The sequence below is a fragment of the Carassius auratus genome, unplaced genomic scaffold (genome assembly GCF_003368295.1).
Source record: "Carassius auratus strain Wakin unplaced genomic scaffold, ASM336829v1 scaf_tig00005844, whole genome shotgun sequence".
Taxonomy (NCBI): Eukaryota; Metazoa; Chordata; class Actinopteri; order Cypriniformes; family Cyprinidae; genus Carassius; species Carassius auratus.
Window position 1 is genome coordinate 17,160 of NW_020523704.1, and position 17,961 is coordinate 35,120.

Here is a 17,961-nt window from a genome sequence, read left to right on the forward strand (position 1 = left end):
ATATTATGTGAAGAGTATTGTAATGTGTATCTTTTTCATTCTTTTATCTTTGTTATTAAAATAAGAATGAGGATAAAAATCTTTGCCCTCTTTGGCCTATCTGCCATATCTGCCATGCTTGTTTTGTTACCCTGAAAGGCGTTGTCTTTATATTAGGGAAATTAGTTTGGCTGTAATGCTCAGACTACTTGCAAAATAGTAAAACCAACATGACAAAGAATTGTGATATTTCGAAAAAAAAAATATATTGATTTTTTTTCCCCCATATCACACACCCCTAGTAAAACCTGTATTTTAAAAATGTATATATATATATATATATATATATATATATATATATATATATATATATATATATATATATATATATATATAAAATTTTGTGTGGCAAATTTTGACACAGAAATTGAAAAACTGACCAAGACAAATACAGTCATGAGAAAAAGCAGACAGACAGCTGTTCTCTTACAAAGAACATCTGTAATCACTGTGGGAAAGACAAGGCGTAAAGTCATTAGTTGAGCTATTTCCTCTTTCTGATTCCAGCATAAGTCCACAGTCAAGCAGTGCTTACTTTCAGTGTCTAGATACTAAACTGAAACGCCTCTAAATACCCCTAGGTTTTGTAAGTATCGACAATTATGTAAACACTTACTCTTGGCACGATTTTCAAAAACAAAATAGTTGTTAACCTGGCCAACAAATGTCTGCAGCAGCTCAGCTTGTGAACATAAGTTAATCTCATGTCAGTGAGAAGGAAAGTAAGTACGAGGTTTCCCCTAATTAAGTTTCTTTATAATAAAGTACTCCTTCTAAATAACACAAGTTTTACTGCAATAAAAAATTATATAAAAAAAAAAAAATAACGACTGCATTTATAAATGCGTCTGGCAGGGTTTATGCATGTAAAGGAGTCATTGAACTGATCTATCACTCACTGTTTTTTTCCCACAACAAAGGAAAATAAATAGTGTTTTTCCTAATTCTAAGAAGCTGACAGTTAAATTAAAGACATGCTTATAAATGCTCTGATATCTTTCAGAAACATTCAGGAAATCCTCATAAATGCATATGTGAGTCTTTGGTTTGAATAAGAGGCTTCAGTTTAATAACACTGAAACCCTTTGAAGCCGCTGTGCAGTCCATCCTGAAGGGCTCTCCTGAAAACTCAAGGTCTTGACATTTAAATATAACAGACCAGCTCGAATGAATCCCAGCGGAGGTTTATGATCAGACACACTGAGCCTGTGAGTGTGACAGTGTAAGCTGCCAATACCTGACTGAGCGCTGATGCCTGAGGCAATACCACAAACACTTGACAGCCATTTCCACAGAATTTAAACATCCTGTTTTCACAAGGTTCACACATTCTGTGTAATTTCCTGTTTATTATTTTGCTTTTTTATTATACATATATATATAACTATATAGACTATATATAGATATATAGACTATTTTTCAGGACTCCCGCGGGTCACGGAGTTGTAATAACACTTTGATCCCTTAACTTTAAACACAAATATAGCCTACCCTGTAAAGAAATAGACTGTAAACTGTAGGCTTATATTTGAAGTTTGAACTCAATTCTACTTGCCCTGTCTCTTTATGCTCTCCTCCTGTCTTCTTTGGTGTGGCTTGTTAAGTGAATGACCTGCGTGTGACGGACGGACCATTAACGGCTGGTCTTTGTGGTAGTACAGCCTACATCAGGCAGGACATCCAAAAGCCCACTTATCATTCATAGACCTCAAATATAGTTTTTCATCTAAAAGATGTTATGTTGTAACAAGAAATTTACATGGCCGCTCAATCTAATGTTAACCTACACAAATGTGCGCTATTGAAGTGTGTGTGCAAACTGAACAGCAGCTCACTCACAGCAGGACAGATGGAGGCACTGTGTAGAGGTCTTCACGGGTCCAAACATTTATACCTGAACCCGAAAGAGACCCGTAATGTACTACACAGAACCGACCTGGACCCGTCTGTTATTTCAAAAGCTGGACCCGGACCCGTGTAGATCCGAGAAATGCCTACTCGGACCCGACCCGGACCCGTCTATTATTTCAAAAGCTGGACCCAGACCCGTGTAGATCCGAGAAATGCCTACTCGGGAAGACACAGACCCGACTGGACCTGATTATCACATATTCCACCTAAAATTGCTATTACAAGTCAATAAACCTGTTGCAAAAATACAGCTTTTTGTCTTACCTAATTTAAAGAGCCGTAGTCTCTCTTTCTTGTACCTGACTGCCTGTGATGCATTACAATCCTCGGACAAGAAAAGTTATCCATGTTATTCCTCTCGTTATTCCAAGTCCAAGCTGAATCCACTCATTATTTCAGCTTCAAAAGTCCACGTGATGTCACGGTGACGGATGACAAATGCTACTGTGCACATGTACATTCTGACTCGAGTTAACTCGCATAATAACTTAGACTGTTTGCCCTTTTGAACTATAATAACGATCGCTCGTGCAATGCCATGGCCCCGACGTTATTTATTTGCTATCATCTCTGTGCTCTCTGCTCTGCGTCGAGTCTGAATCTGACCAATAAAACTTTAAGATAAAACGGTTCATTTATATTATTATAAAAATGGGAGAAAATGTAAAGTGCGGTTTGGCAGTCGAAGTTTCCCTCACTGGTTGTCATAGAAACATGAAACTCGCTCGAGGCTGCACTTGCGTGCTAGCTGTATCAACCTAAAATATGTTTAACGCAATTTGAGCGTCATAGAAAACATTCATGTGACAGTTCACCTCAGATTGTGTTGCTGATTTGAAATATATTAAATATAAGTGTGTCAAGCCTGCAAAAGCATTATTACCGTGCGTGCACTTGTATTAACTCTGAGTCTGCGAGCTCTGCTTCTAACGGCGGAGAGAGAGAGAGAGAGAGATCGCTTCTTTGGCTCACACTTTCCTTTTCCTAATTTTACAAGTTGTGAGTTACAAAAAACACAAGCAGTGTCTGATCACGGCCAGGTGTTCTCCGAGTCCGATGACTCCGATCGCACAGGTATTACACACAATGCTAAACAGACCCGGGCCCGAGGTAATAGATTCGGACCTGACCCGGACGATCATTTAAAATATAGATCCGAACCCGTCAGGGTCCCGGGTCGACGGGTCTCAGGTGCACTGTGAAGACCTCTAGCACGGTGCTCTCGCTTGCTCTTAAAATACTGTATCATTTTTTATGTAGTTTAGTTCTAATGTAGATAAAAGCAATAAATCTTTCTCCGAACTCAGAATAATAATGAAATGTTGTGCTTCTGTAAAATAATTAAAGCAAACAAAATGCAGTTTCTGCCGTCTGGGTGATGTGGACTTGAGCGAGAAAATTCGAATTTCGAAATTCAATTTTTTTTTGTATGAAAAATAAATCTATAGAGAGTGAAATGTCTATGTTCAAATGAAAACATGAAATAATAAAATTAAAATAGAAAATGTGTGTGTTAGCATGGATGATTTACATGAAATTTTATATGTGTGCAATGCACAATGATGGCTTTCAGTTCAATAAAATAACAAAAAAAATTGTATTTAACTTAACTGGGCATGCTGTGATCTGTATTGTATTTTTTATTTTTTTACTGTAACTGACAGATTCTGGCCAAAAGAAATACAACACGGAAGTGGGAAAGAACGGGAGTCATTCTTCCGGGATTGAAAGGGGAAGGGATTTTCCCCCAGTTTTTTCGTGGAATTGGGACGGGGCGGGATTTGAAAATCCACTCTCGTGGCACCCTCTAATGTATATAAATTACGTTTTGAGATTGTTCTTGATACCCTTTTATTTTGAGATTTTTTTTTCTGTTGATATTGAATACAAAAAACATTCATATATTAATAACACTGTTAATGTAAGCTTAAAAACTGCCTGTTCGATAAGCCGCAGTCTTTGAGCTCAACTACAGCGAGACTACAAATGAATTCATAACATTCCCACTTTGATAATTGGAGAAAAACTTGACCAACAAGTTACATAACTTTCCTGTTGCTAATACTTTCTATGACTTAACAAGTTGGCAATGCTTGGAATTCTGCCAGCAGAAACCACTCTAACGGTTTGAGCACGTTTTTATGGGGGTTTATTTTTAGGTGTCATGTTGGTGCACGTTACCCTTTTATTTTGATTTTTTTAACTTTTATTTTGATAGTTTGTGTATTCAGTGGCCATACAAAGAGTATCTGTCTAAATGTCATTGCTTTTATAACAAAATATCAAACCAAGTGCCATCTAGAAGCAAACGATGCTAGAGATTTTCTCAAAGCTAACTTGACTTTTCTAAGTCATTTTTGCTTTTAATCTCAATGCACAATATACGTTTATGATTACTTTTGCCTTCATCTAATGTTCACCTATAGTTTATCTTTAAAAAGACAACAAAAAACTGTTAAATGTTATCTTTAGTAAATCTCAAAATGAATATACATTATTCATACTGTACATTATATTGCTGTGATGCCTAAATTCATATCTGGTTTTAGGCTTTAGTGTTTTATTATAATCTGAATAAAGAAAATAGTACGGAATTTTATTATTGTCCATCCAAACTATTTATTGACTGAATTGTTGCCTTACTTGTGAATCAAAACTGTAGCGTCGGATCTTGGGCTATATTTTGTTAAAATAAATTCTACTTGGATTTATATTTTCTACCTCAATACAATGATATTCAAGCATTTTTATTTTTGGTCACTATAAACATCCTATTGTCATAAGCCTTTTTCTGTGTTATATTTGACTCAAGAAGTAATCTCAGGTGTGAGAAAGGTCATATTACGTATGCTCACCTGCGTTCTCTCTAGGTTTCAGGCCCTCCTGACCTTTGGGCAGAAAGCCGTTATGAGCCCAGTCGAGCATGGGCTTTATCTGTTCTTCAAGACTCTCCGTCTCACTTGGAGGAAAAGTCTTCTCTGCTCGTACACTAGCCACCTGAGGGCACACCGATAGTAGAAGAAGTGTAAGTGTAAGAAAACAAACTATCCAGGTAGCGTCTCAAGTGCATATATAATCATCTACTGTGTCTAAAATAACATATATTCAGTAAGACTGCTTTCGTGGAAATGGAGACAAATTGCAGATATTAATCATGCTGGATAAACTGCAAAGGAGGGGGTACAAAAACAGAGAGAGAGAGAGAGATAAAAGTACAGACAGTCCTGTTGTTCTGGTGCATGTCTGGACTTGGATGCTTTTGTTAAGTTTGTTAGGAGGTACGATTCACAGAGAGATAATTAAGGAACCTCTGGGAATTCCAGATTTTCCAGATGAGTGTTTGCCTAGTTTCCCGTTTATCACACAGAAAAACACTCGCACACATCAAAAGGTGCAAATACAGCCCATGCTCCAAGATTTTGGAATAGCAGGTGCAAATTTGTATTATTATCCTCTATTAAATGTACTAAAGATGTTGTAAGTTGCTGTGTCTAACTGCCCCATATGCATCAATTGTCTCGAAGTATAAAACAGTTGTCTCTAATAAAACAATGATCATAGACTGATCTCCGCTCTCACCTCCAGGGCCTGGAATATTGCTCTGCGGTAGGACGCCAGCTTAGTGTAGGATGACTGGTTGAAAAACTTTGGGAAGGCTGTGATGGAGTCGAGTTTGTCAGCAGACACCTGCAATATACACACAACACCAGGGTCAGAAAGTAACCAGGGTTCAGAGCAAGAACGATTGAAATTCAAAACATGACCTTTTAATTAATACGTTTGTGGCATTATATATATATATATATATATATATATATATATATATATATATGAATTAGAATTAGAATGCAGATGTACATTTATGTTCATTAACAAAAATAGTAACGTAAAAATTGCAAGAACCTTTTTATGGTAAAATAAAACTGTTTGAGTTCTATTACAATTAACCATTGTTTTTTTATAGCAACATACACTTAGATAATGATAACCACAATTAAACCTGCATTTAGTGTAAATGCATAAATGCTATAGCTTAATCACAAAAATATTCTGTAATTATATGCCATTAGGCTATTCCTTTAATACAATGTATATAATCTAAATCTATCTAAATTAATAATATAATAAAATTCTGCATGAATATCCCACATTTCTGCCACAATAGCATGGTGCAGTTAGTGTTACTATAGTAAATCCATGGTAAATTATGGCGATTAAAATGTAACGATAAAAAAAAAGGAAGCCTTTATTGTTTTTGGTTTTTACACTGCTACTGAAATTGATGTTAAAATTTTACTGCTATTAGTATCAAGTACTGCGGTATTCTGGTATTCTGACAACACTTCATTCTTTTGTTACCTCGGAGAATTTCCCATCGCCAAACCACTGTAGCCAGCGCATCCCGTGGGAGGCCTGCCTCTTCCCTGTAGCTCTCCAGGTCACCACCATCCCTGGCCACCAAGAAAAGCCCTTTATTTTGCCCCAGACTAACTCTCCAATACCAAAGCCTTTATTGTCCTGAGGAGCAGAAATGTAAATAAGACACAGTTCACAATGAGTTCACATTTCTCCTCACTGATACCTGTATCAAGTTTCAACAGGAAGACGTCACAAATTTCAGTTAATAATAGCATATAAGATTTCTGTTCCTTAAACATAGCTATCTGAAAATATGGCTTCTTCATTACTAGTTTTATGGTGCTTTTCGGTTCTTTTTGTTCCTTTTCAGACTGGACATACTGCTACATAATATATTTTGTGTTCCACAGAAAAAGAAAAATCATACAGGTTTGAACTCGTAGATTTTAATTTATGAGTGAACTATTCCTTTAAATACGATGGACAATTAACATTTTCACTGCACAGATTTCTTTGATTCTGTCACACACAAAAAAGACAATCACATGCTCAGTAGCACTCAGACAGCTGGATTGAGACACAAGTGAAACCTCTGACACTGAGCTTGTCTGAGCATGAATCTCAATCAATCAGGACCATTTCAGCAGCGCTGTTGTTTCCTCACCTGTGCGAGTGTCTGTGAGCTTTTATAAATCTGTGGTCAACAGTGACTTACCCAGATGCTACAACCAACAAAACCCCCATTCAAGACCTCTTTGTCTTGGTCATAAGTGCTCTCTAAATGCACAGCTGTCTGTCTTAATGATTTGCAAAGGAGAGGATACACCATGAGAACAAAGGCTGTTATCTTCACATTCAAACAGAGTCATTCTAAGAGGTTACTGTTACATGTCAAAGGCAGGTGGACAAATATAGGTACTCCTGTGTTGTTTGTGCATGAACATAAAGAGGAACGGGACATGATAGGATAGGTGAATAGGTGTCTGTGTGGGTGTGTGTGTGTGTGAGAGAGAGAAAGAGAGAGAGAGAGAGAGAGAGAGAGAGAGAGAGAGAGACACAAAGAGAGAGAGAGATGTCCTGTTACCTTGTATTCAGGTTGGCTGACTGTGTCAGTTGTCGAGGTGGATGTGGTGCTGCTCTGTGCAGAGTCTTTAGAGTCCTGTTCCATGAGTTCTAGTGCAGGACCCTCAGGAACAGTAGATACCTACAAACACACGCAATTACAAGTCACAGTAAAGCTATGCAAATAAATCACAAAAAAAATAAAAATAAATAAATATATATATATATATATATATATATATATATATATATATATATATATATATATACATATATATATATATATATATTTCAAAATAGTTACAATGTAGAGGTCTTCACGGGTCCAAAAATTCGTGCCCGAACCCGACAGAGACCCGTAATGTACTACACCGAACCGACCCGGACCCGTCTATTATTTCAAAAGCTGGACCCGGACCCGTGTAGATCCGAGAAATGCCTACCCGGACCCGACCCGGACCCGTATATTATTTGAAATCTGGACCCGAACCCGCCGGGAAGACACAGACCCAACTGGACCCGATTATCACATATTCCACCTTAAATTGCTATTACAAGTCAATAAACCTGTTGCGAAGAATACAGCTTTTTGTCTTACCTAATTTAAAGAGTCATGGTCTCTCTTCCTTGTACCTGACTGCCTGTGATGCATTACAATCCTCCGACAAGAAAGTTATTCATGTTATTCCTCTCCTTATTCCAAGTCCAAGCTGAATCCATTCATTATTTTTTCAGCTTCAAATGTCCACTTGATGTCACGGTGACGGATGACAAATGCTACTGTGCACATGTACATTCTGACTCGAGTTAATTCGCATAATAACTTAGACTGTTTGCCTTTTGAACTATAATAACGATCGCTCGTGCAATGCCATGTCCGCTGACATTATTTATTTACTATCATCTGATCTCTGTCTGTGCTCTCTGCTCTGCATCGAGTCTGAACCTGAACCACTAAAACTTTAAGATTAAACGGTTCATTTATAATAATATAAAAATGGGAGAAAATGTAAAACGCGGTTTGGCGGTCGAAGTGTCCCTCACTGCTTGCCATAGAAACATGAAATGCGCTCGAGACTACACATGCGTGCTAGCTGTATCAACCTAAAATGCTTTAATGCAATTTGAGCGTAATAGAAAACATTCATGTGACAGTTCACCTCAGATTGTGTTGCTGATTTGAAATATATTAAACATGAGTGTGTCAAGTCTGCAAGCATTAATACCGTGCGTGCACTTGTATTAACTCTGAGTCTGCGAGCGATAGAGAGAGAGAGAGAGAGAGAGAGAGATCACTTTTTTCGGCTCACTCAGTTACAAAAAACACAAGCAGTCTTTGATCACGGCCGGATGTTCTCTGAGTCCGATGACTCCGATCGCACGGGTATTACACACAATGTTAAACAGACCCGGGACCAGAGGTAATAGATTCGGACCCGACCCGGACCCGGCTGATGATTTAAAATAAAGACCCGAACCCGTACGGGTCCCGGGTCGGGTCCGGGGTTGACGGGTCTCGGGTGCACTGTGAAGACCTCTATTACAATGTCAAAATGTTATCAATTAAAGCCTATGGGGCAAACGTACAAAACGAACCCCAAAACAAAACACGAAAAAAAAATTAAAAAACACAACAAATAACAAACACCCACAAACACACACAAACACACACACACACACACATAAAACATAAACAACTCAAACAGTTTAAAAAACATTTTTTATAAATAATAAAAAAAACATACAAATTAAAAAGTTTCAATTATAGTTACAATGAAAGTTTAGGGGTCAAATGTAAACAAAATGAACCCCAAAATAAAACACACAAAAAAGAAAAAGAACTTTACTGCATGTTAGCTTGCTTATTTTGCATAAGCACATGATATTTTAAGTCCACGTGCCATACTAACGAGACACTATGCTTCTTAACGTAGGACGAGAGAATTTGTGAAGCTGTTTCTGAATGTTTGTTGATAATGACTGAACTCGTGATCATAGTCGGCTAACAATGGTTCTGGAAAACGCACTCCGGCTCAGTCAGGTCCAACTACCAACTAGACCATCCCTAAGGCATAAACTAACTAACTAACTAACTAACTAACATTTATATATTTGATATTGATATTGAAAATTTCTTTCCAAACCATAATGCAGTACACACTTTGTCTGTCTTTTCTCATTTTGCACAACACAGACAAAACTATAGAAAAATTTATCGAAAAAGGGGAAGGGGTCATTTCCCCTACCACTGTTTTTATTGGCTGTGGTACAGGCAACTTTAGACGGTCTGACAACATAAAGACACAGTGATAGACAGCTCGACTTAAAGGTGTTGAGTTATGTGTGAGGAGCTGACAGTGGCATGACAGCTTTAATCTGCCGCGAGGGGGATCTCTATACATCAGCCTTGATTTCACTGCGTCTGACGGACAGAAATTCGCTTAAGGAATAAAGAAGCTTAGTGTGTGCGAATGTGAGCATTACCAGGTTGTTTTGATCCTGTTTGCTATGTACCCTCTCTCTGTTGCAGGGTTTACTGTGAGCTGTCAGTCCTGCCTGGAAGATTGTCCTTGGACGAGGCCTTTGCCGCAGACCTGTCTCACAACCGGACCCAACGTCAGCCTTTTCCTGAAACCATAATGCCATGACAATAAGCTGATGCATATGTAGAGCAAATAATCCCAGTTAACAAAAAAAGGGTCCCCAGAAATGGCGAAGACAACCTCCAGACATTCAAGGGAACACATTCACAGGATATCCAGCCACCATTCGGGACATTTAGGGGACTTTCTCTTTCAGTCCTCTGAATATCATTTTATTTTTCTTTTAGGCTAACCAAAGACAACAGACACGTTGTAAGGAGAAAAATAAGCTTATTTAATTTAAACAATTGAAATGTGAGGCGCTCTTTCGTTGTGTGTATTTGGGGTTATCAGCTGTGGGGTTTGACCGTTGGCAATTCTTCCCGTTGGCTTCTGACCTAAAACAACAAAATAAACATTCAGGAGTGTTATGATAAATGTCTTAAAGTATTTTTTGTACATTGAAAAAAGATTTTAAAAGACTGTTGACAATTTGGATTTAGACAAAGTTTCGAAATCTAGCGCAGATATGCCTCTCCGTGTGTATTTACCATATGTACATTCAATATTTAAGTTTAATATTTGTTGATATTAGATACATTAATTATTTTAGCTTTACATGGTAGCTTCAAAAAGTGTTTACATACAGTAACAGTCAGCAGCCGTACACAACGGACAACAGCTTCAGCAAATGTAGAAAACTCAAGGCCATGTCCGAGGAAATCACCGGGAGGGCCATTAACCGTCTCTACGAAGCTGAGCATGGCCATGGATACATGCTGCGTGCTTTAAAGAATGACGTCACTCGATCGGGTGCATTTAATCATCACTTGCTCGTATCTTCCAACATGGCTATATTATATTATACTTTTGTTGTTGTTATTCGGCTTAAGGTGCTTAAAGGGAGAATTGAAGCAGTCAGGAAAGGTTACTTTTAGTAAAGTGACTTCCACTTTAATTAAAAATATACAACAAACACAATTAATGTAACCGTTTTAGAAAAAAGAAAAAAAAAAATGTTTTGGTATCGCTTTTGGAGCAAGGGGCCGGCATCTTAGTAGCAGTACCACAGTGTGCCATGTCACGGGGGTTGGTTCACTCCGTTGGCCACAGAAGTAATACAAGTATTTCTTTACTTTTTGAATACACAAATGTGCTTGGCTTAATTTCACCATAATTGCATGAATACCGAACGCAAAGCTGTCTAAATCCCTAAGTTATGATCATGGTATCCCAAACATTGTTTTCATAACGCAAGGTGCAACGTGATGTAAACTAAAAATACTTTATATAGCATTTATGTGGCATCTTTATTGATACGGCAGCCCTTTCAAACTCAGTAGCTTTTGTAGCTCAGGCAACATTTGCGAGGACCTATTTGAGTTCTCTTTCTTGTCTTCTTAAACAAATTTACACAAAATAATGTCAGAATGGCTGACGTATTGTTTCCGATCCGCTCTTCACACCAAACCAGCGGGTTCACGTCTTCTTCCACCCATTAACTCTTTCCCCACCAATGATGAGTTATCTCGTCATTTAGAAGACAATGCTTAACAGCCATTGACGAGTTTTTATGGCTTTCCGTGTTTTCACTGTTATACACTCACGGGCGCTATTACACATCTTCTGAAGGATTACAAAACCTCCTAAACAAAAAGAACAGAAAGACTAGTGAACTCTTATGTAAACAGATGCATATGATAAATAATGCAATCCTCAGATATAGACAACATATATATGAAAACTGCATAATGTTATTGAGTAAAATGATGATCCAGGAAGTGGTATATGTTGATGGAAGCGATTTACTGGTTTCATGCTTTGATAATGGTACGGAATATTATCCAGATATTTTTTTAGTAGTTTTTGATAAACTACTGATTTTCTCACCTTTTTGCACAAAATCATACATTTTTATGAAACCTACCTATATTAAAGTGTTGATAAAAAAAGAATGCTTTAAGCTAGAATAAAACAGTTTTTTTTTTTTTTTTTAAGTAGAGGCTGTGATCTTTATTTTGGTGTATTGGATATTCAAATATTTATGCAGCGAAATATACTGTAGGCCATCAAAATTTTCGTGAAAATCATAAAAATCGCTGCCGGTGGATGGCAACTTTGGAAAAAGAGGTAATGGTTCTACAACTGTGTTTTGGCTCAAATGCATAATTATTATGGGCTCAACAGTCTTTTTAAGTTTGTCTTCCTCAATTCCAAAAAAGTGTGTTCGAAAAGTAAAGAAATGCTTATATTTCTTCACTGGTCAACGGCACCAAACATGACATCACACGCTGTGGTATTGCAAGATGGCGGCGCCTTGCTCTAAAAGCGATAACAAAACATATTTTTTTATTTAAAATGTCTAGATGAATCATGTTTGTCAATATAATCTTCTTTAAAGAGTAAATCAGTTTACTAAAGGTTGTAAACTTGACTGACTGCTTCACAAGTTTAATAACTAAATCAAAGTCCTAAAGTAACATTTATTTTCGCCTGACCATCATTATGACATGTTAATGGGTAAGATTAATTTATTTGTCTTACCTGTGTTATTTTCCGCTTTCTTGTCCAGCGATGTATTTTTCCATTCTTCATGTTTTCCTTGGGTGCATTAAATCAGTCGACTCTAACATTCTTTTAGAGCCCTGGGATTCAACCTTATTTTCTTCATGTATGGGGAATACATAGAGCATAATAAATTGGAGCCTATATTAAATTATATTATTGTAGGGTATTATATTGTTGATGTTCAAATGATAGCTTACCTGCTGAAAACGCTCCTTATTTGATGACATCTTTATTTACAGAAGTTAATCCTTTATTTTTTCCAGAAATTAAAGTTATTAATTTTAATATGAACTTCAATTTACAATTAATTCAAATATATAATTTTTTACTGTCATTTATCATTATTTTTTTACATTTATTTTAGTCGCAATGTCAGCACAGGCAGTACAAACAAACAAGTTCGACATCACCGCAACAAACAGTGTGTAACAGTGTTCATTAATGCCTGATCTGTGATCAGTGACTTCTGATGTGTAGCTAATTAAGTTCACACAGACTTTCTAAATCGTTTAATACTGTTTATGCATCAGTGAATCAAGCCAGTGACTAAATGTTCAACTTCACATTGTTTCTCTTAGTAGCATGAAACAAATCTGTTATTTAAATTGTGATTAAACTACAGAGAGCGATCAAAGAAAGCTCCCTTTTTATTGTTCGGAGCTGTCAATCACACATCGCGAGTTTATCTGCACACTTGCCCAAACTGCCATTTCAATGAATGACACTGTTATGCTGCACAACAAAGCAGTTACTGTATTCATGTCGATATTGTGTTTGCTGTTAGTTGTGGTGAAAGCATTTTGTGAGAGAAAACGCGTTGCAATGACGAGATCACTGCATTAACGTGATTAACAGACTCTGTCTCATCAATGCAGCGATTCATGTGATGGGAAAAGATCGAAAAAAATAATGCTATAATCAACACTTCCCCGATTCGTTAATCTAGACAGCTGTTATAGTAAAAAAAAAAACTAGTAGAAGTATTTGAGTGGGGTTCCACATGTAATACACATTTCAAATGAAAAGATGTTGTCAGCCAATCACAACAGTTGTCATTTACTCTCAAACAGAGCATTCAAGCCAGAGGGGGAAATTAGGATATAAAAAATGCCTTTTATTTCTACATTTTAAATGTAAAAATCATACTAACAATACAAGTACACCTCAGGAAACATAAAAAAAAAATAATCCACATAATTTAAGGAATAATCACATCCTCTTTAAAATCCATGGGTTTATATTTTAGATGTAAAATATATATATATATATATATATTTATATATATATATATATATATATATATATATATATATATATATATATATATATATATATATATATATTAGGGGTGTAACGATACGCGTATTCGTATTGAACCGTTCGGTACGACGCTTTCGGTTCGGTACGCGGTACGCATTATGTATACCGAACGGTTCGTTGGAGTAATTAATTATATTTGAAAAAAAAAAAAAACAAGAGAGAGAAAGAAATATAATGATATGCGTTCAACAAGGTAGCCCAATAACCCAAACAACGTAACAGGCAACGCCCCTGACACTCCCGAAGAAGAAAAAAACACCATCTTATATGTTTATGTTAGGCTACTCAGCAGGCGCTCGCTCACTCAGTACGCGCTGAAGGCTCGTTGCAAAATAGCCAATGCGTTTAACAGACTAGAAATGAGAAGATCCTCCAATAACCAACAGGTCTGGTGTTTGGGTGCACTTTGGATTCCCTTTAAGCTATAATGGTGATGGCAAGAGAGTGGTGGATAAAAAAACAACGGTATGTCGCATCTGCAACATGACAGGGTACACCAGCGGGAATACAAAAAAAAAAAAAAAAAAAAACACCAGCGGGAATATCTGGGATATATGCGTCAGTACTATCTGGGAAAAGACGAAAAAAAGGAGAAACATGCACGCAGCAAACTATCCCTGCAGCATTTAGACACTATAGCTTACAGGGAATCCAACCCAAACACCAGACCTGTTGGTTATTTTAGGATCTTATATTTCTGGTCTGTTAAATGCATTAGACATTTTGCAACGAGCCTTCAGCGCGTGCTGAGTGAGCGAGCGCCTTAGGGGCCGTTCACATATCGTGCCTAAAAACGCATGGAAAACGCTAAGCGCGTCTTTCTCCTCCTTTCCAAAGCGCTCGGGCAGAAGCGCTCATGAGGCGTCTGTCTTTGCTAAGCAACAATGACGTGCTCTCTCCATGAGACGCGGAAATTTCAGCGAAGGATAAATGGATTTGCAGCTCTAAAAATCGCTTGCAGTAGCTCTGCTACTGAATTTATTTCAAAATTGCAATCCATATACAACTATGATCAGCTGTTCCTTCATCTTGGCTGAGCTCTCAACGTTGTTACGGGAAAGGATGAAGCTGATTGGTTGGTTCTTGTCACATGACCCGCGGTGTGCTTGCGGCATTCTGAAAAGTTGAGATGTTTTTACATTTTGCTGTATCTAAAACGTATCGAACCGAACCGAACCGAACCGTGACATCAGTGTATCGTATCGAACCGAACCGTGAATTTTGTGAACCGTTACACCCCTAATATATATATATATATATATATATATATATATATATATATATATATATATATATATATATATATATATATATTATAAATGCAAACACTTTACATTAAGGTCTCATTTTTAACATCAGCTAATGTATTAACTAAAATGAACTAACTAAAGTTACTTTATTAATGTTGCTGAATAAATGTTCATATTCATGTCAGTTCATAGAGCAAAAAGAAATGTTAAAAAATGTAAAAAAAAATGTATTTATGTTACCTTTAGCTAAGATTAATAAATGTAGTAGAAGTATTGTTCATTGTTAGTTCATGTTAACTAATGTTAACAACTGAAACCTTACTGTAAAGTGTATATGATACATGATATGATATTATCAAATTGCTGAAATTAATTGAATAATGATTATTTATTATGATAAATTACTTTCTAAATTTTGATGTTATATGCTGCATAGTTACAATTTTATAGACCGAAATAATCAAGTAATGAGCTCAATTCAACTTACTAAATATTTCACAAACTAACTCCATATATTATATAATTTTACCTAAAAACTTTTAAAAGCACACAGTACAGCACCTGTCCGGTCTGTAAACTGTATAAATGCCCATAATCTGACTCAGATCTTCTACATTTAGCTTTTTTTCTCTTTTCACGAGATGCACAAGTTTCATCAATACAGAGTAAAACCACAGACAAGCATAAACACTACAGAACAGATATAAAATAGTCAGTTCTGCTTATCATGATTTATCTGATTGTAAGTAGTCTTTGCAGTAGAGAATGAATAGCCCTTATCACCTTGAACGGTGAAATGTGTTGATGGAAAGATAACAAACACATAGACATGCATACACATGCACACAGTTTGCAGTTAGCACGTATGTGAGTGTTTGTTTAAAGGGGGGACAGGAATGCTGCACAATGTGATCTTCTGCATGTCTTATTTCATTACGCTGATAATGCACAGAGGACCACAAAAGTGATACCAAACTCAGGTTTCTGTGTTTTCCTGCATCTGTTCAGACAGGTTTCGGGTTTGTTTATGACACGAGTGAATGGACGGATATATGATTACACCACTAATTTTGTTGTGTTATTTTTACAACACTGCCATTGGTTTAAAAAAAAAAACACATTTCCTGTAGTACAGCAACTATGTTTTGTCCTGTTTCAACTATGTGTCTGGAAACAGCAGCAAAATGAGCTTCAGAATGTGAATGGTTCTGTCAGTGTGCGATAAGATCAGATGTGTAGTACGTCAATTCTTACCTCACTGTAGGAGGAATCCCAGGCGCTGTCTTCCTCTGTGTCAGAGCGCTTACGAGATCTCTTTCTTCTGATGCTGTTTTCACTCTCATCTTAAAGAATAAGAGAGCTCATGACAAGGTATAAGCAATTTCAGACACTTAGATATACTGCATAATACTATGAATACCTGGTTATGAAATGTAAACACCAGTGATCATTTCATTTTATTTTATTTATTCAATTGTATTGAATGTATATGTAGTAGTATTTGTAATAGTAATATAACACAGTATGTGACATAAATGAAAAATAAATTCCAGACAGCAAATATTGCTCCTTAATAATCAAACAAATTTATGACATTGTAACATTTTTGATTTCCATTAAAAATACAAAAAGGCATTGCACCGAGATAAATATTATAACACAGTGCTCCAAACGTATGACCATATTTGTGTTAAAATAAGAATAGTGTGATAGAATTGGTAAAGTTATATCCAATATTTAAATTCCTGTCATAATCGTCAGACTATCTAGCATTTCCATGTAAAAACACATTTAAATTTTACAGGAATTAGGTTGGTAACAGTAGTACCAGTGATAAAGTGTGTACCTGCGGGTGAGGCTGCGCCTCCGTTCTGTTTGGGGCAGAAGGGTGAAGGTGGCTCTGCCGCAGTGAGCGGGCTGTTCTCATTGGTCATCTCCAGACCACTGTCGCTCTCTAACAATCCCTCTCCCACCGACATGTCACCATTCACAGCAGCCTGAAAAAAGAGACATTCTGTTTACAACATTTGGACAACTCAAAATCTTCAATATCAAACAAGCAATATAACAACAGAACAAAACAGGACTTTGGTTAATCTTCAAAGCACAATGTAAGATATTTTAATGAAACCTATGAGGTTTCTATCCCTCTGCTGAAAGTCCAGGTAACCAAAACCTAGAAGATCCTTAAAATTTCATACAGTAAAAGTGATCCATAAGTGCTATATGTGATGCGCTACATGTGTGTGTTTACAAGTGACTAAAAGCCTAAATTAATTCAGTATATCATATAAAGCCATCGGATCTCTCCACAAGACTTGGATTAAATCAGGTTAAAAGATTTATGGGATTTATTTGGAACAAGATGAGGTTGAGAAAATGACAGCTTTTTCATTTTTTGGTGAACTATGATCACTTCAAGTATGTGTTTAATAATAACACAATGACTGGAACATCTGAGGTTCTGTCCCTCATGTAGGAATGACAAACCTGCAACATGCATTATTGCTAATGTCATCAGCACGATGCATAGGATCACCTCAAAACCAAGTAAATCTCTCTGTAGATCAAAGCACAAGCTGCTCAATAACCTTAGCATGAAAGCACAAGAGTAAGCTTCCATAAAACTAAACCATGTATTCCGCTCAAGGAAGCAAGTAGAGGCTGGACAGCTGAAAGGGTTTGTGGGCTCCTACATTGATTCAATTTATCTTTCTACTGGCTCATAATGACACCCCCTCGGCCTGCACTGGTTTTGCCTTAATGGGCCCCTGGCCCCAGGCTCATGCTTTTGAAAGGCAGAAGAAAGTCAATGGATCAAACCAGGAGGATCCCCTTTATACCACATAATGCCACACACACACACACAC

The 17,961-nt window shown here is 36.8% G+C and overlaps 1 protein-coding gene across 1 annotated transcript in view; it reads right to left on the reverse strand.

The window, feature by feature from the left end:
* Window positions 1–17,087, reverse strand: part of LOC113071062 (DNA (cytosine-5)-methyltransferase 3B-like) — a 33,379-nt gene extending 16,292 nt beyond the window's left edge. The window contains 7 exon segments of the mRNA XM_026244430.1: window positions 4,806–4,947; window positions 5,530–5,637; window positions 6,310–6,468; window positions 7,394–7,513; window positions 9,856–9,999; window positions 16,346–16,434; window positions 16,938–17,087. Coding sequence (XP_026100215.1) covers window positions 4,806–4,947; window positions 5,530–5,637; window positions 6,310–6,468; window positions 7,394–7,513; window positions 9,856–9,999; window positions 16,346–16,434; window positions 16,938–17,070 — 895 coding nt within the window. The 5' untranslated portion in view covers window positions 17,071–17,087.
* Window positions 17,088–17,961: the final 874 nt, after the last annotated feature.